This window comes from Rhinatrema bivittatum, chromosome 1 (assembly GCF_901001135.1).
Source record: "Rhinatrema bivittatum chromosome 1, aRhiBiv1.1, whole genome shotgun sequence".
Taxonomy (NCBI): Eukaryota; Metazoa; Chordata; class Amphibia; order Gymnophiona; family Rhinatrematidae; genus Rhinatrema; species Rhinatrema bivittatum.
The window spans coordinates 522,240,395-522,267,501 of NC_042615.1; the positions used below are offsets into that span (position 1 = coordinate 522,240,395).

Here is a 27,107-nt window from a genome sequence, read left to right on the forward strand (position 1 = left end):
ATGCATTAGAATTAGGGCATCCTGACAGTGAGGTTCCAATATTAAGAAAAGTAGTCCAAGTGCCTGTAACTAAAAACTCACCTGAGCTAAAAAAATTTCTAACTTATTCCTATCAATTAAAAAGCAGAATGAAAATACAAAAAAACCCCAACAACTTTGAAATGTTTGTATGCTAATGCCAGAAGTGTAAGAAGTAAGATGGGAGAATTAGAATGTACAGCAGTGAATGATGACATAGACTTAATTGGCATCTCAGAGACATGGTGGAAGGAGGACAATCAATGGGACAGTGCTATACCGGGGTACAAATTATATCGCAAAAACAGAGAGGAGCACCCGGGAGGCGGTGTGGCGCTTTATGTCCGGGATGGCATAGAGTCCAACAGGATAAACATCCTGCATGAGACTAAATGCACAATTGAATCTTTATGGGTAGAAATCCCTTGTGTGTCGGGGAAGACTATAGTGATAGACGTATACTACCGTCCACCTGGTGACGATGGTGAGACTGACAGTGAAATGCTAAGAGAAATTAGGGAAGCTAACCAAATTGGTAGTGCGGTAATAATGGGAGTCTTCAATTTCCCCAATATTGACTGGGTAAATGTATCATTGGGACACGCTAGAGAGATAAAGTTCCTGGATGGAATAAATGATTGCTTCATGGAGCAATTGGTTCAGGAACCAACAAGAGAGGGAGCTATTTTAGATTTAATTCTTAGTGGAACGCAGGATTTGGTGAGAGAGGTTAACGGTGGTGGGGGCCACTTGGCATAACATAACATGATCAAATTTAAACTAATAACTGGAAGGGGGGGACAATAAGTAAATCTGCAGCTCTAACACTAAACTTTCAAAAGGGAAACTTTGATAAAATGAGGAAAATAGAAAAAAACTGAAAGGTGCAGCTGCAAAGGTTAAAAGTGTTCAACAGGCTTGGACATTGTTTAAAAATACAATCCTAGAGGCGCAGCCAATATGTATGCCACGCATTAAGAAAGGTGGAAGGAAGGCAAAATGATTACCGACATGGTTAAAAGGTGAGGTGAAAGAGGCTATTTTAGCCAAAAAAAATCCTTCAAAAATTGGAAGAAGGATCCATCTGGAAAATACTGTGGTGGGGCCGCTTGGCAATAGTGATCATAATATGATTAAATTTGAATTAATGACTGGAAGGGGGACAGTAAGCAAATCCACAGCTCTTGTGCTAAACTTTGAAAAGGGAATCTTTGATAAAATGAGAAAAATTGTTAGAAAACAACTGAAAGGAAGAGCTACAAAAGTAAAAAGTGTGCAAGAGGCGTGGTCATTGTTTAAAAAATACCATCCTAGAAGCACAGTCCAGATGTATTCCACACATTAAGAAAGGTGGAAAGAAGGCAAAACGATTACTGGCATGGTTAAAAGGGGAGGTGAAAGAAGCTCTTTTTGCCAAAAGATCTTCATTCAAAAATTGGAAGAAGGATCCAATAGAAGAAAATAGTATAATGCATAAATGTTGGCAAGTTAAATGTAAGACATTGATAAGACAGGCTAAGAGAGAATTTGAAAAGAAGTTGGCCGTAGAGGCAAAACCTCACAGTAAAAACTTTTTAAAATATATCCGAAGCAGAAAGCCTGTGAGGGAGTCAGTCGGACCGTTAGATGATCGAGGAGTTAAAGGGGCACTTAGAGAAGATAAGGCCATCGTGGAAAGATTAAATGATTTCTTTGCTTTGGTGTTTACTAGAGATGTGCATCGTTTTTTGTGTTCGTGTCATTGTTCATTTTTCAGCCGCCATGGAAAATTTCATTTTTTTTCGGTTCAGGTCTTTTTTTTTCACGAAAAATCGATTTTTAGTTAGTGCGTGCTAACTCCCATTTTGTTGAAATTTTCCAATTCTGCAAAAACGAATGCACATATCTAGTGTTTACTGAAGAGGATGTTGGAGAGGTACACGTACCGGAGAAGGTTTTCATGGGTAATGATTCAGATGGACTGAACCAAATCACGGTGAACCTAGAAGATGTGGTAGACCTGAATGACAAACTGAAGAGTAGTAAATCACCTGGACTGGATGGTATACACCCCAGAGTTCTGAAGGAACTAAAAAATGAAATTTCAGACCTATTAGTAAAAATTTGTAACCTATCATTAAAATCATCCATTGTACCTGAAGACTGGAGGATAGCTAATGTAACACAAATATTTAAAAAGGGCTCCAGGGGCGATCCGGGAAACTTTGTCAAACTTCAGTGCCAGGAAAAATAGTGGAAAGTGTTCTAAACATCAAAATCACAGAACATATAGAAAGACATGGTTTAATGGAACAAAGTCAGCATGGCTTCACCCAAGGCAAGTCTTGCCTCACAAATCTGCTTCACTTTTTTGAAGGAGTTAATAAACATGTGGATAAAGGTGAACCAGTAGTGTACTTGGATTTTCAGAAGGCGTTTGACAAAGTTCCTCATGAGAGGCTTCTAGGAAAAGTAAAAAGTCATGGGATAGGTGGTGATTTCCTTTCGTGGATTACAAACTGGCTAAAAGACAGGAAACAGAGAGTAGGATTAAATGGACAATTTTCTCAGTGGAAGGGAGTGGGCAGTGGAGTGCCTCAGAGATCTGTATTGGGACCCTTAGTTTTCAATATATTTATAAATGATCTGGAAAGAAATACGACGAGTAAGATAATCAAATTTGCAGATGAAACAAAATTGTTCAGAGTAGTTAAATCACAAGCAGATTGTGATAAATTGCAGGAAGACCTTGTGAGACTGGAAAATTGGGCATCAAAATGGCAGAAGAAATTTAATTTGGATACATGCAAGGTGATGCATATAGGGAAAAATAACCCATGCCATAGTTACACAATGTTAGGTTCCATATTAGGTGCTACAATCACAGTGTGCTGCGGCAGTCAAAAAAGCAAACAGAAAGTTGGGAATTATTAGAAAGGGAATTATGAATAAAATGGAAAATGTCATAATGCCTCTGTATCGCTCCATGGTGAGACCACACCTTGAATACTGTGTACAATTCTGGTCGCCGCATCTCAAAAAAGATATAATTGTGATGGAGAAGGTACAGAGAAGGGCGACCAAAATGATAAGGGGAATGGAACAGCTCCCCTATGAGGAAAGACTAAAGAGGTTAGGACTTTTCAGCTTGGAGAAGAGACGGCTGAGGGGGGATATGATAGAGGTGTTTAAAATCATGAGAGGTCTAGAATGGGTAGATGTGAATCGATTATTTACTCTTTCGGATAATAGAAAGACTAGGGGGCACTCAATGAAGTTAGCAGGTGGCACATTTAAAACTAATCGGAGAAAGTTCTTTTTCACTCAATGCACAATTAAACTCTGGAATTTGTTGCCAGAGGAGGTGGTTAGTGCAGTTAGTGTAGCTGTGTTTAAAAAAGAATTGGATAAGTTCTTGGAGGAGAAGTCCATTACCTGCTATTAATTGAGTTGACTTAGAAAATAGCCACTGCTATTACTAGCAACGGTAACATGGAATAGACTTAGGGGCAGATTTTCAAAGGGATACACGTGTAAGATATGTGCATACCCCCTGAAAACCTGCCCCAAGCTCCCCCTGCTTGTGCCGAGCCTATGTTGAATAGGCTCGGCGGCGCACACAAGCCCCGGGACGCTTGTAAGTCCCGGGGCTTTGCTAGGGGGACGTTCTGGGGGGGGTGTGTCGGGGGGGGGGGGGCGTGGTGCTAGCCCAGGGGTGTTCCGGGGGCGTGGCAGAGGCCTCTGGACCAGCCCCATGTCGGGTGATGGCGCGCGCAAGTTACGCCTGCCCAAGGTAGGGGAGGTTTAGATAGGGCTGGGGGGACAGGTTAGGTAGGGGAAGGGAGGGGAAGGTGCTGGGGGTGGAAGGAAAGTTCCCTCCGATGCTGCTCCAATTTCGGAGCGCCCTCGGAGAGAACGGAGGCAGGCTGCGCGGCTTGGCGCGTGCAGGCTGCTGATTTTGCGCAGCCTTGCGTGCGCTGACCCCGGATTTTAAAAGATATGTGCAGCTATGCGCGTATCTATTAAAATCCGGTATACTCTTGTTTGCGCCGGTCACGCGAACAAAAGTACGCATGGGCATACTTTTTAAAAATCTGCCCCTTAGTTTTTGGGCACTTGCCAGGTTCTTATGGCCTGGATTGGCCACTGTTGGAAACAGGATGCTGGGCTTGATGGATCCTTGGTCTGACCCAATATGGCATGTTCTTATGTAAGTTATTGCCTGAGCGTGTCCTGGTATTGTCTTTTGCAATCCTAAGGAGAAGCCAGAGAATAGCTGGTACAGCTTCCCCGTGAGATTTTTCTGCAGGAAAAAATGTTGCAAGGAATCTTCCATGATATTTTACTGGGGGAGGGGGGGAGCCATATATCGCAGGAAGGGCATCCTGCTTTCTCCCCCAATATTTTTCTAAGTGATATAATTAAGATTTTGCTATAACATTTTTAGGTAAAATACACATGTGCTTTGTCATCTACCTCATTTGTATGTCATTAACATCAGCCATTATTATATTCAATGAACACCACATTAAAGGCTGAAGCTAATCCACTTTAGTATATTGATCCCAGACTTTGATCCTGTTTTTGTGACTTTCAAACATACAGCGTCCAATGAAATCTGCCCCTCTGTTGGAAGATTATTTTAAAAAGTGATTTTTTAGTTTCCCAGAAGAGCATTTTATGTGCAGGTGGCATTAATAGTGGATCATAGTAGTCACCAATAAATGAATGTGGATGAATATATAGTGAACATTTTAGTATAAGGATTGTTAAGATATTTTTAAACACCATACTGCTGCATACTTTTTTTTCTTCTCTAAGTTTTCTCAATAACAAGCTCAGATAAGAACAAGAGACATCTTTTCTTCTAATTGATAAGATCAGTGAAGGCTACTGCTTGAACCTTTTGGGATTAAAGCAATAAGAGGAACATGAAGCCTTGCCAACTAGCCAGTGCCAAACCATAAATCTTGTTGAAACTGAGAGTTTTAATTGGAACAACTAGTTTGGCAAAAACCTGGATTAAAGCCAGAGAACGAGAGTATCAGAAACCAGCAATTAGCAATATTCTTTAGATGATCCATGGAGGCGTGGTTCCAGCTACTTCATGGGGTCTCTAGGTCCATGTCCTTTGATCTTTTCACAAATACGTTGACTCATAATAAAAGGGGACTTGTGAGGGAGGTATCTTCTTTATTTTTTTGTATAAACCTTTATCTTCTGTTATTATAAAGCTGTTTGCTTTTTACTGCTTTATATAATATTGTTGTGATGCTGTGTGATATTGTGTCTTTCCTGATTTTTACCATATTTAGTAAACTTATTTTTGTTTTACTAGATTGTGTTGTGTGTTCTATGATGTAATATTCCACAATTCAGGCCACCGCTTACACTCTCACTTTTATAAAAAAAAAAAAAAATACAGATGTCCTCCAACGTCCTCTTGGATGGCATTGTGATAAGTTCCCTTGAGATGCAGTAACTTAAAGCATGGCATTTTTTTTAAATTGGAGCTGAGTCCTTAATTTTTGCATAATTAACATTTGGAGAAAGTAGTGATAAGGGAGTGATGCTTTAGACCACAGTGCTACCTCTGCTGTGTACCGTATTTCTTCTGGACCAACCTGAACGTTGAATTAAGTGTGGCTAATGGATATGTTGAAAAGGAAATCTTTTCTCCATAAGTTTTTATCCTCCTGGGTAGGACTGAAGTGGATGGGGAGGGGAAAGAAAGCTTACTCCCCAGCTGCCTGGGCTATACCTCTTCTGTGGATAACTGAAAGATATACACTAGTCATAGTTCTCTAGAATTATTGACAAAAACACAGATAAAATTGGAAAGCACAGAGCTCTGTATTACATTTTATAGCGGGGGTTGCTAAGTATCTGTTACAGGTCACTGTTTGTGCCCTTCATGACCTACTTTCTGTTTTCTAGAATACACAGCTCAAAGCCATCTATGTGCAATATAAAACAACTTTATTCCATGCATCAGTGTTCACTTCACACATACAACTTTCAATTCCTGACTGAGACACAAGGTCCACCCGAATAAAATACAATGATAATCACCTGTAGGTCCTTGACCATATAGAACCTATTTCCAAACTGTACTTCAGCATATTAAAAAACCCTAACCAAAGGTTATGCCATCTTCACATTTGGGTTTGGGTGAACCCTCTTCTCCTGTCTCTTTTAACAGGCAGTGTTCTCACCCTTAAGGTCCATGCTGACTCCATGCAATAGCTCTGTAATTAGCCTCAGCTGTGTCTCCCAATTATTACCACACTCTCGGGCCGATACCTGCCCTTGGACGCCCGTTTTCCCTTACCCCTTATTCAGTAAGGGGCAGAAAACATGCGTCCAACCCGCGGGACCTAATAGCGCCCTCAACATGCAAATGCATGTTGATGGCCCTATTAGGTATTCCCGCGCGATACAGAAAGTAAAATGTGCAGCCAAGCCACACATTTTACTTTAAGAAATTAGTGCCTACCCAAAGGTATGCGCTAGTTTCTGCCGGCACCGGGAAAGTGCAGAGAAAAGCAGTAAAAACTGCTTTTCTGTGCACCCTCCGACTTAATATCATGGCGATATTAAGTCGGAGGTCCTGAAGAGTAACAAAAAGAAAAAAAAAAGAAAAAAAAATTAAAATGGGCCGACGGCTGTCGAGTCGAAAACCGGATGCTCAATTTTGCCAGCATCTGGTTTTCGAGCCCGTGGCTGTCAGCGGGCTCTAGAACTGACGCCGGCAAAATTGAGTGTCGGCTGTCAAACCCGCTGACAGCCGCCGCTCCGGGCTAAAAGGAGGCCCGTTTCAACTGCCGGGCCTCATTTAAATAGAGAATTGCGCGCACAGGCGAGTGGCCTGTGCGCGCGCCGGGAGAGCGGGCGTTCGTCCGCTCTCCCGCAGACTTTACTGAATCAGCCTGTCTTTTGTGACGAATTTCATCCTAATTGGTTCTCTGCCCAAGCTCTCTGAACTACATTTCTCAGCAGCCCTGTACTTCCTATTCCTTCTGCTTTTACAGTTCCCTAGCCAAGTCTTGGTCATTTTCCCTCCTTGTGTTAAGGGAATGCTTCCCCTGGAAATTCCTTTAGAGCTCTGTCTGTCTGTCTTTTAGAAAGACTAACTGCCCTGTCTCTACAGACTGCTTCAGCATAGGTGAAACATCTATTTCATCACAGTATCCATTTTGACTCCTTGTGGAATAGTAACCAGTAACTCCATACTTTAAATCAGGGGAGTGCTGCTGACTTACAGCAACTATGCAGACACAAAAAAAAGTACAGACTAAGCAAGAGGAAACCAAAGGTTAATGGTTAATAAATGGTAAATAAATAATTATTAACTACCTTTGTTGAGCTGATGGATTCAGTTTTACAAGAGAAATGTTTTAACATTTCTTCCTGAAAGGTGTTACTGTACACCAGCATTTTGCCAACCAGCGTGCTATGGCTGAAGTATTGATTTTGTCTTTCCCTCCTGGCCTACAGGATGTCCTCCTGCTAGCACAGGGCCTTGAAGAGCAGCGCATATCGGCAGCTGCTCCTGCTTTCTCTCTGCTGCAATAGAAACTGCATGGGGTTCTGTAGTTTTCCAGACCTGTTGGCCTCGTGCAGTTCACATTGCAGAGAGAAGCTGGCAAAGGAGGAAGAAGCAGGACTCGGTAAGCATTGCTCCCAGACTTCTGCTGTTTAAGGACTGGGGTGGGGTGGAAAAAGGGACAGCTGAATGTGCCCCTGGGTATGGAAGAGAGGGAAGGGAAGGTGATGATGCCAGGAGATGGGGGAAGGGAAGTTGATGGTGCCAGAGGTTGGGGGAGAGAGGTGGAGGGATAAGGAAAATGATGATGACTCAGGGGGTTGGGCAGCAAAGTTGGTGATGATGCCAGAGAGAGGTTGAGGGATGGTGATGCCAGGGAGTGGGGGAACACAAAGATTATGAAGATGATGATGTCAGTGGAGGATAGAGGGAAGGTTATGATGCCAAGGGATGAAGGAGAGGGAATATGATGATGATGCCAGGAAGTGAGAGGACATGGGATGCCAGGGACTGGAGGGAAAGGGAAGAGGCGATTGCCATGGGGAGTGGAATGAGAGGGAAGAGAAAGTGATGATGCCAGGGGGTGAGAAGAGGTGGAGGGAAAGGGAGGATGATGGTGGGGTGGGAAGGTGATGATATGGGGGGAAAGAGGTGGTTGAAGGTGGTAATGATGTCTGGTGGTAGGGGAGAGGGATAGAGGAAAGGGAAGGTGATGATGTTGATAGGGGCAAGGAGAAGAGAAGAAAGGAGAGAGAAGGTGGTGATAATACTAGAGGTTGGGGAAGAGGGGTAGAAGGGAAGGTAGTGATGATGATGATGCCAGGGGTGAGGTGATGATGTCAGGGAGTGTGGGAGATGGGAAGGTGATGATGATTCAAGGGGGAGGGGAGAAAAGGTGGTGGGAGAGGAAAGGTGATGATGGGGTAGAGGAAGAAAAAAGTGACGATGATACCTGGAATTGGGGGGAGGGATGGAAGGAGAGAGGTGATGCCAGGGAGTCAGGGAGAGGGGTAAAGGGAAAGGCAAAGTCATGATGATGGTGGGGGAGGAGCAGAAGATAGGGAGGGAGAGAGAGAGAAGATGATGATACCAGGGGATGGGGATAGAGAGAAAGGGAAAGGGAAGGTGATGATGCTGATGATGCTGGAGGTCAGGAGAAGAGATGGAGGGATAGAAAAGGCAATGATGAGAAGGGGAGAAGGAAAGGGAAGATGGTGATGATGATGATAATGCCAGGGGTGGGGGGGGAGAGGTGGAAGAGGGAAAGTGATGATGAGGAAGTGCCTGGTGTGCAGTGAAACAAAAAAGATTGGGAACCACTGCTGTACACCACAGAAAAGCATAACTTTGATTTATTGCAATGTATTTATTGCAATATACAATAAGGCAAACACTGGACAGTGCCTACAAAAAAAGATGGTATAATAAGCATAGACAAACTACAGAGTCTGAGAACAAAATATTTTATTTCTGTCATCAGTAAAACTAGTTTACCGTGCTATTTACTAAATAAATTATATAATTATATAATTTCTCTTACAAGCAATAAACTAGATCACATATATATATATATATTTGTTTTTCAAAGACAATGTATGTACACAACAGAGGTCCTCTTATAAATAATTTTTCTGTCTTCATTTCACTAGTAAACATCAAAAAATATCTTTTTAGAAGCCATTCCATGAAGTGTGTGCAGACATCTTATGCTAATTGTTGCACCAAGTTATTTTACATCGCCGACATAGGCTGAAGAAATTACTATTTAGAAAGCAGTGAAATTCATCGACAGTTCATTCACCACTGTATCATGTATATTATTCTTAAAACAGATAAAGAGATCAATAACCCAATTTTATTAAGCTTTTCCCCCATAGGCATGGAATGGGGGTAGAAGCCTTTGTAAATCAGATCCCATATGAGCTGCCTGTGGCAATGATCACTCTAGACATGCAAGTAAAACAAATAAAAGAGTCAGTAGTAAAATATCCCTCTCAAGTCCAAATTCCCTCCTTTCGAACCGAAAAATTAAAAAAAGAAAAAAAAGTAGGTGGTTGACAATGGCATGGAAAGCAGATTGAGCAGCGGGGTCAGCAAAGCCACTGCAGTAAATGAGACCGAAGAGTCATGAACTTCATTCAACCTCTGCCAGGTCTGTCCCTCTTCTACAGGTCAGGAATCTCCAGGTGCTTTGCCGGAAGGCAGGAATGGCATCTGTTGATTATTAATGGGCTCAGTGACTTTCTGCTGGTACAGAGAGAGAGAGAGAGAGCTCTTTGTCAAATGTGGCTCCTTTTGTCAGTTTCTGCTCTGATAACTTCTGTTTTTCTTTTACTGAAAAGAAAAAAAATATATATACCATCAGTGCTGGGGAGGATTTCTGTTGGCATTTTTGTACTCTTAGGGCCCAATTTATCCAGGTCTTTTTTCTTATAGACACAGAATTCGAAAAAAATAAAGCCTATGGGCCTGATATTCAAAAGCATTTACATGCTTAAAAAATGGGTTTTACACATGTAAATGCACTCTTCCCCTGTAAGTGAGCTTTTGAAAATTGCAACAATATATGCTACTGAATTGTCCATATGATTTGCACACATAAATGCACTTTACATGTGTAAATGGTTTTTAAAATTGCTATGATACTATAGCCTGAATTTTCAAAGTTCTGCACATGGTAAAATCGGAGGTTACGCGAGCGGCCAGCTTTGCGCACATTTTAGAATGGGCTCCGCCATGCAAATAACTCCCAATACGTGCAGAGGTGCTGGGTCTGCTAAAAGGGGCAGGCTGGGGAGGCGTGGTCTGGGCTGGGGTGGGCCAGGACAGCGCCATTAGATGCTGTCCCAGGGAAGCACGCACCGTCAGCCAGCCAGCAGTAAGTATTAAAAAAAAAAAAAAAAATTGGGGATAGATAGGTTTAGTTTAGGAGTCAGGGAGGAGAGGGGAAGAGGGAGTAAGGATGGGTTAGGGCTATAAAATTGGCACGTCCATGCGGGTCTTAAAATTGACCCCATGTTACATTTATGCTCATAATTCCTTTGAAAATTCACCTGTTACTGAACTGGCTCCTTAATGAAATCTAGGAAAAAAAAACATTAATTCTTAAAATTCTGAATGGGCCTAAAAGTTTGGTTACATCTCTTATATAATATCCTGGATTCCTGGTCTCATTTATTTATTTATTTATTTTATTTAAGGATTTTTTATATACCGCAGTACGTAAAGATATACATCACCGCGGTTTACATTTAACAGTAACTTAGCAACAGGCTTTACAATTGACATTCTTAGCAGTTATTAATTAGAAAAAAACAAACAAACAAACAAAAAAAACAAACAAAAAACACTTTAACTCATGTTAACTCATGACACTTTAACTCATGTTAAAGTGTCTTGCTAATCAATCAGTTCTTGAACTAGTTGTCAACTAATGAAACAACCATGCTGCCAGTCAGTGTCAGACACCCACCCATATTGTCTTCTTAAGTACAAACACCCACTTTGTATCTGAAAGCGTGTGTGTGCGTCTCTCTGACCCAAAGACTCACGTACACATTCTTACTCTCAATGTGTGGGTATAACTTTCTGTCACAGAGAGAGAGAGTGTGTCAGACATCCCCCACTCACATTGTATCAGAGAGAAAGACACCCACCCACACACTCTCACAGACACAATTTGTGTGTGTGCGGATTTCTCTGATAGATACCCACTCTTTTTCTCAGACATGCACATTCCACTGTTGTGCTGCTGCTCATGTGCTCAAACAATGAGTACCCCAGCTCCAGCACTGTCAGGTAAAGTTTTTGTTTGCTGCCAGCCCTTCCTCAGCCTGCAGCAGTCCCCCTTTTTTCCCCATCCTTTTCGGCATCCCCACTCTCCAGGAGGCTCAATGGTTTCACAGGCAGCTGCCCCCTCTCAGAGCTCAGCCCAGTCACCTCAAATAGAAGCTCAGGCACTTTCTCATGGACACCCCCTCCCTTTTTGACTGTAGCTTGCCTCCACTTCTCCATGCCCCACCACCACCAGGGCATTCCCATTGACTGTACGCTATACAGTGTCTGCTGCTTTTATGGTTTCCCAGGCTCTGTTCTGCCTACCTACTCCAACAGAGAGGGGGAAAGAAGTGATTCATGCTGCTCTCCAGGGCTCTAAAATGAAACATTAAGCTATGGCCATGACTGGGGAGAGCTGCTGACCTCAAAGTAGCACAGCTCCTCACTGAATCCTGCATTCCCACATGGAGCCAGTGCAGCCAGGGCTGATGCAAGGGTATTAGGTGCCCTAAGCGAACCGTACAACCTTGCACCCTCTCACCCCCTCCCACCCCCTCCTCTCTCTCTCACACATACAATTAAAAATTATGATTTTGCATAGAAAAAGACATTCAGTTTTCTGAGGTTAAAACATCACAGCATACATATCATATTTACATGCAATGCTGTGATGCCAACCAGAAAATCCTGCAAACCATCCCAAAAAGGGCATTTGGAACCCATATCGCATTAGGCGAATTATAATGAGTGTTGGGTATGGGCTTGACCCTCGGAAAGCCATGAGTTAACTTAACTACAATTACAATAGTGCATAACAAAACTGCACTAACTGCTAGTGCTTAAACAGTGACAACCCTACCTATGCAGAGGCAACGCTGCAAATATTACACCAGGCCCTAAAACACCAATGCACCTCCTATTAGGAAAGCAGAACAAGCCAAGATGTTATAGAGCCCTACACAGCAACTATATGCTAGCAGATTACCTCAACTCGACACATATGCAGAATGCTGAATGACCCTCACCAAATACAGAATAAAGAGACCATAAAGATTATATAGAAATATGCAGACAAAAACTGGCCTGGAAACCACTAACTAAAAATAAAAAAGCTTTTACTTACACTGATCGGGAGGGATTCAGGCAGGGCTGCTGTAGGGTAATCCTGGCAGTGCTCCATAATGTGGGAAGAGGAGGGCTGAAAGGCCCCAATGCTTGGAGGGGGAGAGGGTAAGGACCTAATTTTTTTGCCATGCCAAGCATTAGCAGGGACCGACAGAAGACAGCAGTGCAAGCGATCTGAAGTGAGAGGAAGCTCTAAGAGTGCTAGGGGGAGAAGCTTCTGAGGCGAACAGGCCCAGGCCCTTACTACCGCAATCCTGGTTGGGGGAAGAGAGTGCGCAATGTTGCCACGATGATGGTTGGGGAAGGAGAACCGGAAGCAAGCCCATGCTGCCATTGCTGTGGCTGCCATAGTAAGCATTAGACGGCAGTCCACGAGCCTCGGGGGAAGTTCCAGATGCCTAAGAAGAGCTAGAGCAGGGCTGGTATTGGTCGCAGCAGCTCCATGAGCTGTGACCAACACCAACTCATGTGATTGGCCTGGCCAGATCAGCCCATCGGGGCAAGCCCGAAGTACCAATAGGCCAATCTGCCCTTCCCGCAGGCCTCCTGATGTCTTCGGGCCTTGGTGGAATGAGCTCCACTAAGGGCCCACGGGTCTTCCTGATTCCGGTGGAGGGGGGAAGAATGGAAGCCTCTCCCACGGCTGCCAGTGCTCCACAGCCTCTCCTGCTGCCACCAGCTTGCTGCCTCCCCCAGGTGTGCACACCCGGTGGAGCTGGGCCTGCTGAAAGCTTTAACACCTCTTAATTCAATCCTTTGAACAACACTGCTTGCAGGGAGCCTGCCTGCCTTGAGTCTGGGCTCTCTCTTTGCTACTGTTCCAGTCCCTCCCCTTGCAAACAGCCTGCAGGGAGTCTTCTTCTATTGTCCCCCCATCCTTCCTTCCTTCTGTCCTGAAAGGAAGAGGGGGAGGTGAAGCTGGAGTGGACAGAGAGAGCAGTCAGAATGTTTGATCCCTCAAAGAGTTCTTAAATCCTTTCAAACCGAAGATGATTTTGATATGATTACTGGTCGGAGTGATGTCCCTTTAGAAGAATTTCATCTTATTACAAAAGATGCACCCGGCCCCACCCCCAGCGCCCGGACCTGCTCCATGGAAAAGTTGGCAACCCTAGTGCCTTAGCTGGCAGAGAAGGCATTAATTTCAGTTCATAGAAGCCTTGATGAGTGGCACTACTGCTAGGTTTCAGCTTTGTGTAATTCAGTTTCGTTTTGTGTCTGTTACCACGTGTCCAATATATGTGCAGTTATCTGTGTAACTAACAGCATGACAAACTGCCGATACGGAGGGCATTTTTGGCATGCATGAGCTCATATACTCGGAAAGACAAGGACTTTCTCATGAAAATATAAAAATGTTGGTTGCACTATTTCAGTTCAGTAACATTTCACAGTTAAAAGTTTGTAACAAATTTTAAATTGATAAATTGTTGATTTTTGTACTTGGCACATTTTTTAATTTGTATATAGTTTAAATATTGTTTGTTTTTAAACAATATGAATGGTTTTCAATTTAAAAAATGGACTTGTTTGCATAGTCAGAGGTGTGAAACTTTATGCAAAAGTATGCATTTGCCACATAGTTGCCTCAGAATCTTGAAAAATCTTCCACAGGAAACAGGGGCTTTGCAATAGTATTCGTTGCATTTCAGAATGGTAAAAAATGATGAAATCTCCTGAAACACTAGGTGGCAGTGTTGTGCTTACAGAAGGCAACTCCGTTCCTCCAGTGCTGCAACTGCAAATGCATCTGGTTTTCAGGATAGCCACAGTGCATATGTGAGCGAGATTTTTGCATACATACAGTGGAGGCCGTGCGTGTAAATATCTCATGCATATTCATTGTGGCTATCCTGAAAACCTGATCTGTTTGTGGTACTCGAGGACCAGAGTTGTCTGTCCTTGATCTAGAGGACTATGAATTCTCATTGAAGCTGGGTTGCATGCAATATTTCACTTAGCACGCAGGGAGTTTCTCAGTCAAGTCTCTCCTCCTGCATCCTAACACTGTCATTCACAAGTGACTATAGTTTTGGAGTTGCACATGTATGTTATATTTATAGTTTCTCCCTATTTATTGACCTATTAATTAATTTGCATTGCCTCCTCCCCCGGTTATTTGTATTATCTGTTATTTGTAAGAGCGCTGCCCATAAGTTTTTTGTTCTTTGTGAACCGATATGATGTGCAAACGGCTATCGGTATATAAGAGACGTTAAATAAAATAAATAAATAAATAAATAATAAATATATTAACTCATAAAAAGAGGATTTATCCCACTCGTGTTTATATCTCTACCTGTCATGTATATAGAGCTCCCGTCCCAGTCAGCTTTTGAAAATGGAGACACACAGGGAGGATCATGGACTATGCAAAGCCCCATGACACCCCAGGATTTCCTGCATATGGGGAAAAGACAGCAAAGCCCTTAGGGTTTTGTTCTCTCAGGGACTCTTCTGCATACCAGTCCAGTCACATCGAGAATCACTCTTCACTCCAAAGCTGTTATTCAGAATAAACTTCTTTACTGTACTGATGGCAGGAAAAACACTGTCCAAAGCACAGTACGCCAGTGGTAGTGCACTACAGTAACAGAAAGTCCAAAAATGCACCAAACTCCAAACAGTCTCTTCTCACACTTTTCCTCAAACAGGTCAGCTCTTAGGGCAGGAACCCTCCTCCACTGGGTCCTCCCAGTACCTTCTGGGTAGCAAGCAGATCTTCTCACTTCCTTCCTCTTACTTCTTTCTCTTCGTTGAGCCTGTGGGTCAGTCAGGAACTCTTGTATTTTCCCAGGACAGGCTGTTTCTTCCTTGAGCCTCCCCAGGATATTCATCCACCTGGCTCTGAAGAATTTCCACAGGAACACTTCTCTCTGAACACTTTGGAATCCCAGATTTTCTCCTCTCCTAGACTCCTTCCACTTTCCTCCCAGTAAGGCCTGGCCACCCTGTCCCTCAGGTCTCAGTCACTTGCCCCTAGCAGGATCGCTCCATTCCTCCTTCTCCCTGAGCATTCCCTGTGGAGGGATAGGCCCAGTGGTACCGCTCCATGTGGATACGGATACCTTACAGAATTCCAGAACTTGGAATCCTCTCTCCTTCCAGCCTCTGCATCACATGCGTGCAGGGGATTTTGTACACCTGTACAGCCCCTCCCCCCAATGGCACGTGTACCCTGCCTTAACTCACTGACACTTACAATGACATCACTTTTGGGGCAGGGTCTGGTTGAGAACTGTGGCACACACCGAGGACACTCAGTCCAGCTGAAGTCACTGATGCCATGCAAATGAAGAGCAAATTACTTATGGGACAGAATCTGATACCCTGTTACATACATACATACATCAACTTCTTGGACTTGAACACAGGACATGTGCTCTTTGGGGTAAATTTTAAAAGCATTGCTCGCACTAAAATGCCCACATATGCAAGTACATGGGCCATGCGTGAGCAACACGTATTTTAAAAGCTGCAAATTATGCACGTATATGTGTGTGTGCGTGAGCTAAAAAAAAAAGAAGGGATGGAGTTGGGGCATGTCGCAGGTATTCGGGGGCGGGGCAAAGAGTTAGGCGGGTAAATCTGTATTTTAAATCTGGTGGCCGCAGCAAGCTGCGGACTGTTAGCCACACATGTTTAGTTCTGCTCTTCATGAGGTATAAGTCTGCGCAAAACTCTGTTTAGGCCTAGAATGACTGGGTGAGGGTCTGGGTCAACTGGGGGGAGTGCAGGCTGAAGAACCAGAAGGGTCTGAATGACTTCGAGATGGGCTGGGCAAACTGGAGGATTAACTGGTAAAACTGGGAATGTCCCTCACACAAGCATATTTTAAAATCCATTTACCTGTGCACGTTAAAGCTGACAAAGTCCTAAGGAAGATATGTGAAGTATGTTTGCTGAAGTAGTTAATTAAAATTAGGAGCACACATGCTCTCGGTAGGCGTATTTTAAATCATAGCGCGCAACTGTGCACACTTATTACAATTTCAGTTTATGCTCGCAGTGCCCACATACTCGTTTTAAAATTAAGAACATACGAACATGCGATACTGGGTCAGACCAAGGGTCCATCAAGGCCAGCATCCTGTTTCCAACAGTGGCCAATCCAGTCCATAAGAACCTGTCAAGTTCCAAAAAACTAAGTCTATTCCATGCTACTGTTGCTAGTAATAGCAGTGGCTATTTTCTAAGTCAACTTAATTAATAGCAGGTAATGGACATCTCCTCCAAGAACTTATCCAATCCTTTTTTTAAACACAGCTACACTAACCACATTCCCTGGCAACAAGTTACCATCCCTGCTTCTAGCAATAGCTAAGTCTATACACCTATGAAATATGTGTCTATTACAGTAACTCAGCAAGCTACTTTATCTATGAATCTAACAGAATTTCTGTGTTAAATGTGTGCATTAGAGTATAACTAGTATATGTATTGTAATAATGCATTCCCAGTTGCATTAGCTCAAATTTGTGAGAGACTGTGGGACTTTAACTTAGTCTCCTGCTCTGTTCACTCATAAGCAGTAAGGCAAATTTATCACACTGATGTTATTAGTCTTTGTAGGTTATGAGATTTTACTAAAGGACCAAGCAAAACTTGTTGCAATACATGAGCTTTGAACACTATGAAGTTTGATATATACAATGACATCTGAAATTTCTTCTTCAGATGTCATTGTATATTTTATGAAGATGGCAACAAAGAGACTAATATACCTCCATTATTCAGAAAACCAATCTAAGACCATTGTAATACAATTTTTATATATCATTTGAATGACCTCATATGGGGCATTATCGTGAATGCTCAATAGCAAAACGTTTTCCTCTGTCAGTTTTTTTTTTTATAATCACAGGTCATAGAATGACATTTTTTTTAAAAATGCGTCATGCAACGTGCTTCCACAATTTCCCGTGTGTTCCAAATAAACCATTTTTTAAATTTTGTAATAATTATGTGCAAGTAAAAATAGCACTTTCATTTCTTATTATTTGACATTAAAGCTACTTAGCTTCGGAGTAACACTTGTTAGCCCAGTATGTTAGCCCAGGGCTAGGCTACAGCACCAGACTATTAGAGGCCCATTTTTTAAAATTATTATTTAAAATGCAACAAATATGAAAATACCCAAATTGTCTGGTATTTTTGTCAAAGGCTATTTTCAGTTTTTTCTATTTGGAATGAACCACCAAAAATGGCATCAGTCATTTCATTTTTTGCATTTGTTAAAAATGAATGCAATTTCCTAATGCATTCCTAGTCCATTTTTATTTGATTGAGTTATTTATATCAAAAACCACTTCTCAAAAATGATACTACATTTCTTTTTATTTGATCCAAAAAACTGTAAAATCACTTATATCAAAATTTTCTAAAAATAGAAAATAGAAAGGGATAGAAAAATATACACAACCTGATAATGGACTTTGTTTCAGCAAAAAGACTGATTCATGGATCCAGTCTCAAACGTTTTCTTCAGGGCCAGTTCAGTGACTTGGTGGTATTACTGCGCACTGCCATGTGGAGGATCAGGGTTTGAATTCTGAGTTAGTTCCTTTGCTCTCTGGGTCAGTCGGGGTTAAGGATGCTGTACAGGCAGCATTCGCAGTCCTTGGAGGGGAGGGAGTCCCAGCCATTGCACAGCAGTGACAACTAGTGGCCAGATTTAGGGCCCATGATTGCAAGTATTCTGGAAGGAGCCTTGCTGCATGACCTCCAGTCGAGGGCTGTTGCTGGGACAACTGGACTAAATGAGCTGGGAGGAGATATAAAACAGGGGGGAAGAAGGAAGGCTCATGGTGCCGAATTCCAACCCCAGTTCCAGCTGAGCTAGAAGCCAAAGGAGCAGGATACAATTGCTGGGCCTCCCACCCCCGCTGCCAAAAAACAACAAACTTGTCTTCATAGATTGCTTAATGATGTTCTCCTATTGGGAGAGAGTAACACTTGGGATTTAAATTGGACTGAGGCCATGCACAGTAACAGAAAATATCAATTGATAGGGAATTGCAATCTGAACATTGCTTGAGTATTGCAGAGCTGAATGTATACCACAAGGTCTCTATATTTTCAAGAAACTCAAATTATATAATGAGGACTCCAGTTTTCTAAAGAAGTGGAATGCTATATTGAATAAATCATTACATCTTATCCTAATTATTAATACATCTACTGATTTGAAACAAATACAATTGGAAGGGCACTAGATGCGATTTATCTGGATTTCGGCAAAACATTTGATACTGTTCCACATAGGAGGCTCATGAACAAATTGAAAAACAGTGGAATGGGTTCCAAGGGATGGAATGGATCAGAAATTGGTTGATTGACAGATGACAGAGAGTGGTCATAAATGGAGCCTACTCTGAGGAGGATAGAGTGATAAGAGGAGGGCCTCAAGGATTGGTTCTCTTGCAGATTCTATTCAATATCTTTGTGAGTGACATTGCAGAAGAGTTAGACGGAAAAGCTTGTTTTTTTGCAGATTACACTAAAATTTGTAACAGAGTGGACACACCTGAAGGATTAGAGAACATGAGAAGTGATCTAAGAAAACATGACCTCTGCCAAGTCCAGTTTCCCCTCCTTGAGAGCATATATAATCCCTTCCATTCATGCTATTTCCACAATTACACCTCCTCCACCGGTCCAGTTATGGCTTCTTCTTCCAGAAAAATGGTGTAAGTTAATCTTGCCACATGCAGTAAATGTGAAATCAATAATCTTGTATTCTTTGCAATCTCATGTAATTCCTATCCGCCTGGCAGGCGTAGCTAAGCAGATAGCTCAAGAGTAAGACCAGAGATTGATCTTATGTTCTTCTGTGCATCCATCCAGAACCCCTCTAAACACATTTCCCACCACGTGTGTAAATATGAAGTCTGTACCCAGCAACTTCTACCTATAGTACCCAAATGTAATCCACTGAAAGGCGGAATATAAAATCAGATAAATAAATAATAAATAAACCAAGGATTCCTGTTGTTTGAATCCTTCCGAAGATACATGCTACATTTGTTAGACAACCAGGAATGCCTAGTGGCCACATTTAAGACCTATGAATGCCGCGTCCTGGGAAGGACAGTTACTGCGATGTCTTGACTAAGATAAATTGGGAGGTAGAAGGTGGGGGTGGAGAAGAGCCATAGGTGTCCGAGCTGCCCCAGTTAATATGCATCCTCAAGTCTACCATCTTTAAGAACAGTGAATACTGGAGTGCCATCTGTCCAGTCGTATGGTCATGCCAAAAGTGGCTCAATGTTTCTAGGTCCCCAATGTACAAATATTCCATCTTTGAAGATTCCTAGGAGTGGCCCTTTGATTGGATTAAAATCATTCACAAACCATGTCATCGTATGTCATACTGTGTCTCTGTGATATGCTTTGTGTGAAAACAAAGAGTTCAGTAAGAACTTGGATGACTGAATACTGTAGTTGTTTAAAGAATAAAGAATGGAGACACCATTGGTATTGCATTGTTTGGAACAGGAGCATTTGTTTGATGATTTTAGGCTCTGTGGAGGTAACCGTGACTCTCTTGTTTAAGCTGGAATAACACTGGAATTTTAAATGTAGATGTGTTTCTCCTTCTAGTTTGAAGGCAGATACAAAATGTACCCATTTTAACAGTGTTGGGTTAATTTTGGATAGACTTATTATGATAATAGGGTGGATACAAGCTTGAGCTGCCTGAATGAAAGGTGTGACCTAATTTTTTGGCATAATTCAGAGGGCCTCTTTAACCACTTATGGGGCGCTGGGCAAATGTTTATGCAAGGGCCCCCTTGTGTTTTTCCCAGGTTGATCCCATCTTCATGTAAGGAACAGAGAAACATTGTATACTGTTGTACAATTTATTTTAAAGCAATGCTTTACGTGCATTAATGATTAGTTACAAAAGATTATTAATATATAGATTATTGCATTTTGTGATATTTTCTACTGTCAAAACTGAGCCCTTCCAATCTATACAAGACATGGAACACGGGGTGGCCGAATTTCCTCAGTCCTTATATCCCCACTCTCCCCTCAGCTCAATTCCCCACCGGCCCACCCAACAATGGGTGCAAAGCAGCACTAGGATATTTCCCCTTATACCTCACCATACAAAATATATATTCAAATTAAGCTGTCACCTCAGTAACATCAACATAACATCCTTCCACTGCCAGATACTTACAAGCAGATTTTAAAAGCATTGCTCGCACAAAAACAGCCCCATACACAAGTATGTGAGCAGCGCGCAAGAGGCGCAAATTTTAATAAGCTGGGAAGTAGTGCACACGTCAAGGGGGGGAGGGGTGCTACATTGGTCTGCCTAGGGCGCAGCGGGTAACACTGCCCCCCCATAAAAACACACCCTGAGCTGAAAGTGCCCCTCTTACAGTGGGAGATATATTAGAGTGTCTGATTCTCTCTCTCTCCCCTCCCCTCTCCCTCTCCTTGTTCTTCATGTGCATGCTTCATGGTTTCTTAAAATTTGCATTACTTGTTTAAAGTCCACCTGTTAATGAGTACATCTTAATAAATCTGACTGTGCTCACTTAGATTTTTTTTTAGATTTAACTCACTCCTTTTCATTGGTACTTCCCTAACCTCACAATCTAAAGACCTTATTTACCAAGCTTTTTCCCCACAGACAAAGAATGGAGAAAAAGCCTTGGTGAATTCGGACCCTAAGGTTATCCATGAGGCAGTGGAGGCAAGGTCCCAGTTGGTTTTCAGAACCCTAAATGAGAAATATTGCTCAGATCTCACCTTTGGTAGTGTAAAGTTGAATGCTGACTACTCTTTCAGCCCTGAATTCTTTGCTGGCCGTGCTACCTCTTTCTAGGATTAGCATGAAAATTATACAAAGATGACGATGATGATGATGTACACAAGTTTTCTGGTCCTATCCTCAGAAGTAACTCAAGCAGGAAGCACCCATATAGACTCAAAAGCTAATGTACAATAGCAATCTTGTTCAGTTTCTTTGCTAGCCCAGTAAAAGTTTACCACAGCCTACAGAGCCCAATTTTCTGCAGGGCCAGCACTCAGCACCAGGGAACTGAGCCCTGGGATGGGAGTCCATCCAGCTCAAGTATGTTTCCTCATTTACTGTAGGTATTACATAAACATACGATTCATTAAGGTCTTTCCCCGTTGACACAGAATGGGAGAAGAGGCTTTGGAAAATCAGGCCCAGAGTTTCAGAGTTTGAAGCAAACTCAACAGCTGAGTGGCAGAGTTATGCAGGCGTCACAGGCCACCATGATTTGGGAGTAGGGGGGAGAGTCCTACTCAGGCCAACATGGACTACATTTCTCCTGTGCCATCCCTTTCAGTCTTTCATCCTCATGCGCTCTCTGGTGCAGGATATATTTTGGAGGACTTTGAAAGCACATTATATGCAGAACACACACAAAGATTTTACACCATTGTGTCACAGGGCATTTTCTAAGCTCTGCTTCAGTGCATTGTACATTACAAGCAATCCTATCTCTAACAATAATCAGTGAGATCATCTGACAAAAAAGCCCAGCCTTGGTCTGTCAGGTTCAGTACAAAGATGCAAAATGTTCTTTTAAAAACAATTGGCCTTCACTTGAATTTTGAAGGTGCAAAGAACAGTCATTGTAAGAGGAAATAGTAAAGAGTGTTGCTTTCATAGATGAATTGCATCCTGTATATTCAAGCCTTTGTTATAATATACAAAAATACTTGACAACCTATTACAAAAAAAAAACAAAACAAAACCCCACAGCCTTGCCAGTTAGGGAGATCACCTCACCTCAGGTCAGCTGCGCAGGCTGATCCAGTCCTGGTTTTGCTCCACTGCATGCATGGATAGTCAGATCTGATTTTAATTAAGAGAAATCAGGGGGGAAAATCAATCAGAACTACTGATCTATGCATGCAGAGGGGGCAAAACCAGAACTGGATTGGCCTGGCTGACCTGGGGGTCAGGTGGAAATTCTATAGCCAGTCTGGGAAGAACGTGTACAAACTACTGAACATGAAAGTGCAAGAGTAGATGGAGTCAGATGCAAAGCCATTACACCAGCTTAGCTATAATTCTCTATTTTGCTACAGGTGCTGCGCCACAGGCTGTAAAAAGGAGGAAGACTAGAAACAGAGGCCCAAGCAGTTTTCTTTCTTTGTCCCTGTATGAAGACCTGCGTGAGGACCTGGACCCCCAGACCAATCGACACTATGCTGTGCCCGGATTGAATAAACTTCTGTGCGCCTTAAATATTTTTGGTACCAGAAGTTTTCAAAACCCAGTGAGCATAATTGCTGGTATGACGCAGGCCTCCGTTTCACGGCATCTGTCACAGGTGTTGAAGGCCATGATGAAGCGGATGAGGGAGTACATTGCCTTTCCTACGGATCCAGCTGAACTGCAACAGATCCGCAGCGGCTTCATGGGTATTGCGGGTATGCCTAACGTGTTGGGCGCTATCGACTGCACTCATATTGCGTTAAGACCCAGGTTGGATGAAGAGAGTGGGTTCCGTAATCACAAGCACTTCCATTCCATGAATGTGCAAGCGGTTTGCGATGCACGCCTTCGTATTCTACATGTTGTAGCACACTTTCCAGGGAGCTGCCATGACGCCTACATTCTCGTACATTCATCTCTGGCTACCCAATTCCCTGAAGGAAAGTACGGTGAAGGTTGGCTACTTGGTAAGTGACAATTGCTACTTCCCATGATTCTGTCTGTCATGTGTTCTGTTCTCCGGATCTAAAGGATGATCGCTATACAGTAATGTTTATTATGTTTACGGTGTTTGCGCTGCAAAGTTGTTTTCAATGCATCCCTGATTTTGCATCCCATAGGTGATGGCGGCTATGGCTGTAAGCCTTGGTTGCTAACACCGCTCCAGTCCCCAGCTTGGCAATATTATGCACCAAAAAAAAAAGGACACAATTACATGAAATACAATTTTTTTCTCATCTTTTAACATATTAAGAAATCTAGGTTTGGTTCCTTTTTAAAATATAATGCACCAGAGGCCTGCAGTTCTCTTTGGGATTTTTTTACCCCTCTGTCTGGACCCTGTGCTGTTTCCCTCCTTGTCCTTGCTATCTCCCGAGCCTCTGTCTCTCTCTCGTATGCTTCCCCATGCTTCCCTCTACTCTTAACTTTTCTTTCACATAATTGTGGAATGGCGCCACGGAAAATCATTTGTGATGACAATACAGAAGGGTGCTGAGCTATGGCTGTGTATGTATGACAGTATCACAATGCTACCTCTAATGAATCTCCATTTTCAGAAAATTTGTTTCCCCAAGTCACAATGATGTGCCCAGGCTCCTATCCAAGGAATGCCAGAGAGTGAGTTTGCAAAGGCTGTCGTGGCTGGAGGACTGGGCACGGCAATTTTCACAGTCATTTAGCTAGGTAAATTGACTATGCAAAAATTGCCCAGTACCTACAGGGATCAACAATGCACAGACTTTTAGCTGCGTAAACAGGAGGCAGGACTTTTGGGCATGTTTAGGTCACAGAAGGTTACATTTCCATGTCTTATTTTGTGTGGGAAAAAGTACCCACAAAAAGAAAAAAAAAGGAGCAAATCTCTGTCAGTGCATTTTGAAAATTGTCCTGTAAGAACAAGAGACGTGCCATTCTGGCTCAGACAGGGCCAGATTTAAGAATTTGGCACCCACAGGCAGAGTGCCATGGCAGCGCCCTTTGAAACAGTGCAGACATATGCTTTGGCCTGGGTATTTGGTGCCTTTGAAATTTGGCACCCTAGGCAGTTGCCTATGCCTAAACCCAGGCCTGGGCTCAGAGCAACAGTCCATCGAGCCCAGCATCCTGTCTCTGATAGAGGCCAGTCCGGATCATTTAGAAGTACCCAGCAGATCCTAATGGGGAGATCCTTTCCCTGCTGCTCACTATCAGAAGTAAGAGATGGTGATCTCCATGTCTACCTGGCTAATAATTGTTAATGGAGCTCTCCTTCAAGATCTTGTTCAAATCAAGACCATATCCTATGGCAAAACACTCCACAGCTTAATTGTGCATTGACTGAAGAAATGCTTTCTTGGATTTAAAACTAATTGAATGGTTAGTTTTGGGCATGTTACTGAGTGCTAGAATTATTTGAAAAAATAAACAACCAAGACTTATCAGCTTGCTCCACACCGCACTCGAATGACCCCAGGCTAGTCTCGGTTCTATAAAAGCTTTAGGCAGGCAAGAGTAAAACAATCCACTTGGAGAGCCTGCAACGAGATGCTGCAAATTTCCAACAAAGGGGCACTATATGTCCTATAAACATCAGCATCAATACTGCAACCACACACAGGAGAATTCATGTCACTGCCAATACTGTGTTACAACCATCACTATCAAAGAGGCATGTTGTTACAGACACGTTCAGAGGCGTTCATAGTAAAATTGACATCATGAAAGAATTTTAGATTTTATAAGCAATGAAAATTCCAACAGGAGTTGATTTGTGCACTGCATTCTCTGCTAGCTGCATTGCACAAATCAACTCCTTTTCATCGCTCATAAGGTCTAAAATTCTTTCATGATGTCAATTTTACTATGAATACCTCTGAATGTGTCTGTAAAAATTCTCTAACCCCAATCTACCTCCCGAAAACTCACCCCGATTCAAAGTGGTCTCTCTCTCTCTAACAAGGAGCTGTATATGCAGGACTTAAAATTTAAGCACAAAAATAATTGGAGCTCTTTGATCTGAAGTGCAAAAATTGAAAGCAAGAGGAGCACAACATTTTGCTGATTGAATATTTTGAACTGGCAGCTTCCTTCTGTTCCTTTGGGCTTCCAGCTTAATTGGAACCAAGGCTGGGCTCTGTCACCACAAGCCTCCATTCACAACTACCTGGGGAGATTTCACTTTCCAGCTTCTTTTAATCCGGTCCTTATAGTGACAGTCCTCTACCAGTGGGGGGGGGGGGGCGGAGCCCATGTACCAGAGCTGCTTCCAGACCTCTATAACCACGTATGTTCACATCCCATCTCCAGCCAAGCCAAATTGGTAGATAGGTTATTTGATATACAGCCCTTTAGCAGAAATCCACATCTGCCAGGCGTTCAGACCGACACTGACAAATTTTAGATTGAGTAAATCTATCACCTCATTCTTATTATTATTATTATGCAATGAGATTACCAGGGCTGGGGAAACCCCAAGTGCCAGGTCACTCAGATGCCTAAAATTCAGCTCAGTATACAGGTGCTGGACATGAGGCCGGGGCCAGGTGGAGGAGCAGCAGCTGCCAGGGCTGGGCCCAGGAGCCACCACCAGGCTGCAGAAGAGAGGAGGCAGGATAATGAGGCTGGTGGGGGTGGGGGTGGGGGTAGAAAAGAAAGTTGGAAGGAGAAAAGAAGAGCAAAAAATATAAAAAATAAAAATACAGAAAAATTAGACAAGAAAAAACAAATTCTAAAATAAATTTTTCCTGGTTGGTGCCTCAGTTTTTTCTAAAAATATATACACCTCTGCAAATTGCCAGGGGACTATGAAAAAGTGGTTTTATGTTTCTATATGTGTTTTTTGGTATAATATCCTGAAACACCCTTCACTACATCTGTCTGAAGATTGGATTGCAAGGGGAATGGAGTTCCAGACAGTAGAACCAGCAATGGAAAAAGCCCTTTCATGTGTAGTAGTAAGCCGTGTAATACCTTGCAGCGGGGACATCCAACAGAAATTATCTGGATGACCTTAAATTTCTAGTGGGGTCGTAGAAGTGTACGATTGATGTGATCCATGAGGATGAAATATTATTAAGTGGATTGAGAACTGTAGTAGCCATCTTGTATATTATTCTCCAATGAATGTGTAACCCATGGGATGTCTGTAATACAGGTGTGATGTGGTCATGCAAAATTAGAGCCAGTGAGAAGACGGGCAGAGGAGTTCTCCACTAGTTGTAATGATCTAAGGGTACATTGAGGGAGCCTTAAGTAAAAGGAGTTGCAATAGTAAAGGCCAGTTACAACTAAGCAAGGCCTGTAGGACAGTGCAAAAATCAGGGGGGTCAAGGAGGGGTTTGATGTGATAAATCATCTTGAGTTGTGCATATGAGGAACATATTACAGATTTGATACCTGATTTCACAAGAGAGTATGGAATCAATATGTTCATATTTCTGATGTATATAAAATAGCATGCATGTGAGTACAAGCTACTTGTGTGCATTATATGCTAATTTTACATGTGTAACTCCTTTGAAAATTCATTCCTTAGAGTTTGGTAGGTACTTAGCGCAGCAGAGGTGGTAGAAAAGTGTTAACACACTTCATGCATGCTTGGGACAGATATAAAAGGTAGAGGGAAAGAGCAAATGACTAGAGTGAGAGTAGGATCTATAGTGACACAGTAAACAGGCCCTTATCTGCCAAAAATTACTGTTTTACTATATCTACTGTCAATAAACATAAGACTTCATATATTCAGATACTTTGTCCCTAAAATATGGAACAAGTTACCTCTACTGCTGCACCTGGAAACTTGTTTCCTAGCCTTCCAGAAAAAATTCAGAGCTTGGCTGTTCAGTCAGGCCTTCCCCCTATGCTCCATAACAGAAACTCATCCTCTAGTACCTGCCCATTGGAAGCCTTCCTGATTGAGAATCCCACAAGATTCGCTCACTTCCAGGCTACCTCTACCCAACTGGTTCT

General features: G+C 42.6%; 1 protein-coding gene across 5 annotated transcripts in view; it reads right to left on the reverse strand.

Annotated features, from left to right (window-relative positions):
- Positions 1-8,984: 8,984 nt before the first annotated feature.
- PIP5K1B (phosphatidylinositol-4-phosphate 5-kinase type 1 beta) overlaps positions 8,985-27,107 on the reverse strand; it is a 303,447-nt gene continuing 285,324 nt past the window's right edge. For 4 of the 5 annotated variants that reach the window (XM_029612941.1, XM_029612950.1, XM_029612957.1 and 1 more), the window contains one exon: positions 8,985-9,787. In XM_029612941.1, the coding sequence (XP_029468801.1) occupies positions 9,716-9,787 (72 nt within the window). In that variant the 3' untranslated portion in view covers positions 8,985-9,715. Of the gene's footprint in view, positions 9,878-27,107 lie in introns of all 5 variants that reach the window. The other variant, XM_029612975.1, reaches the window with a different exon arrangement.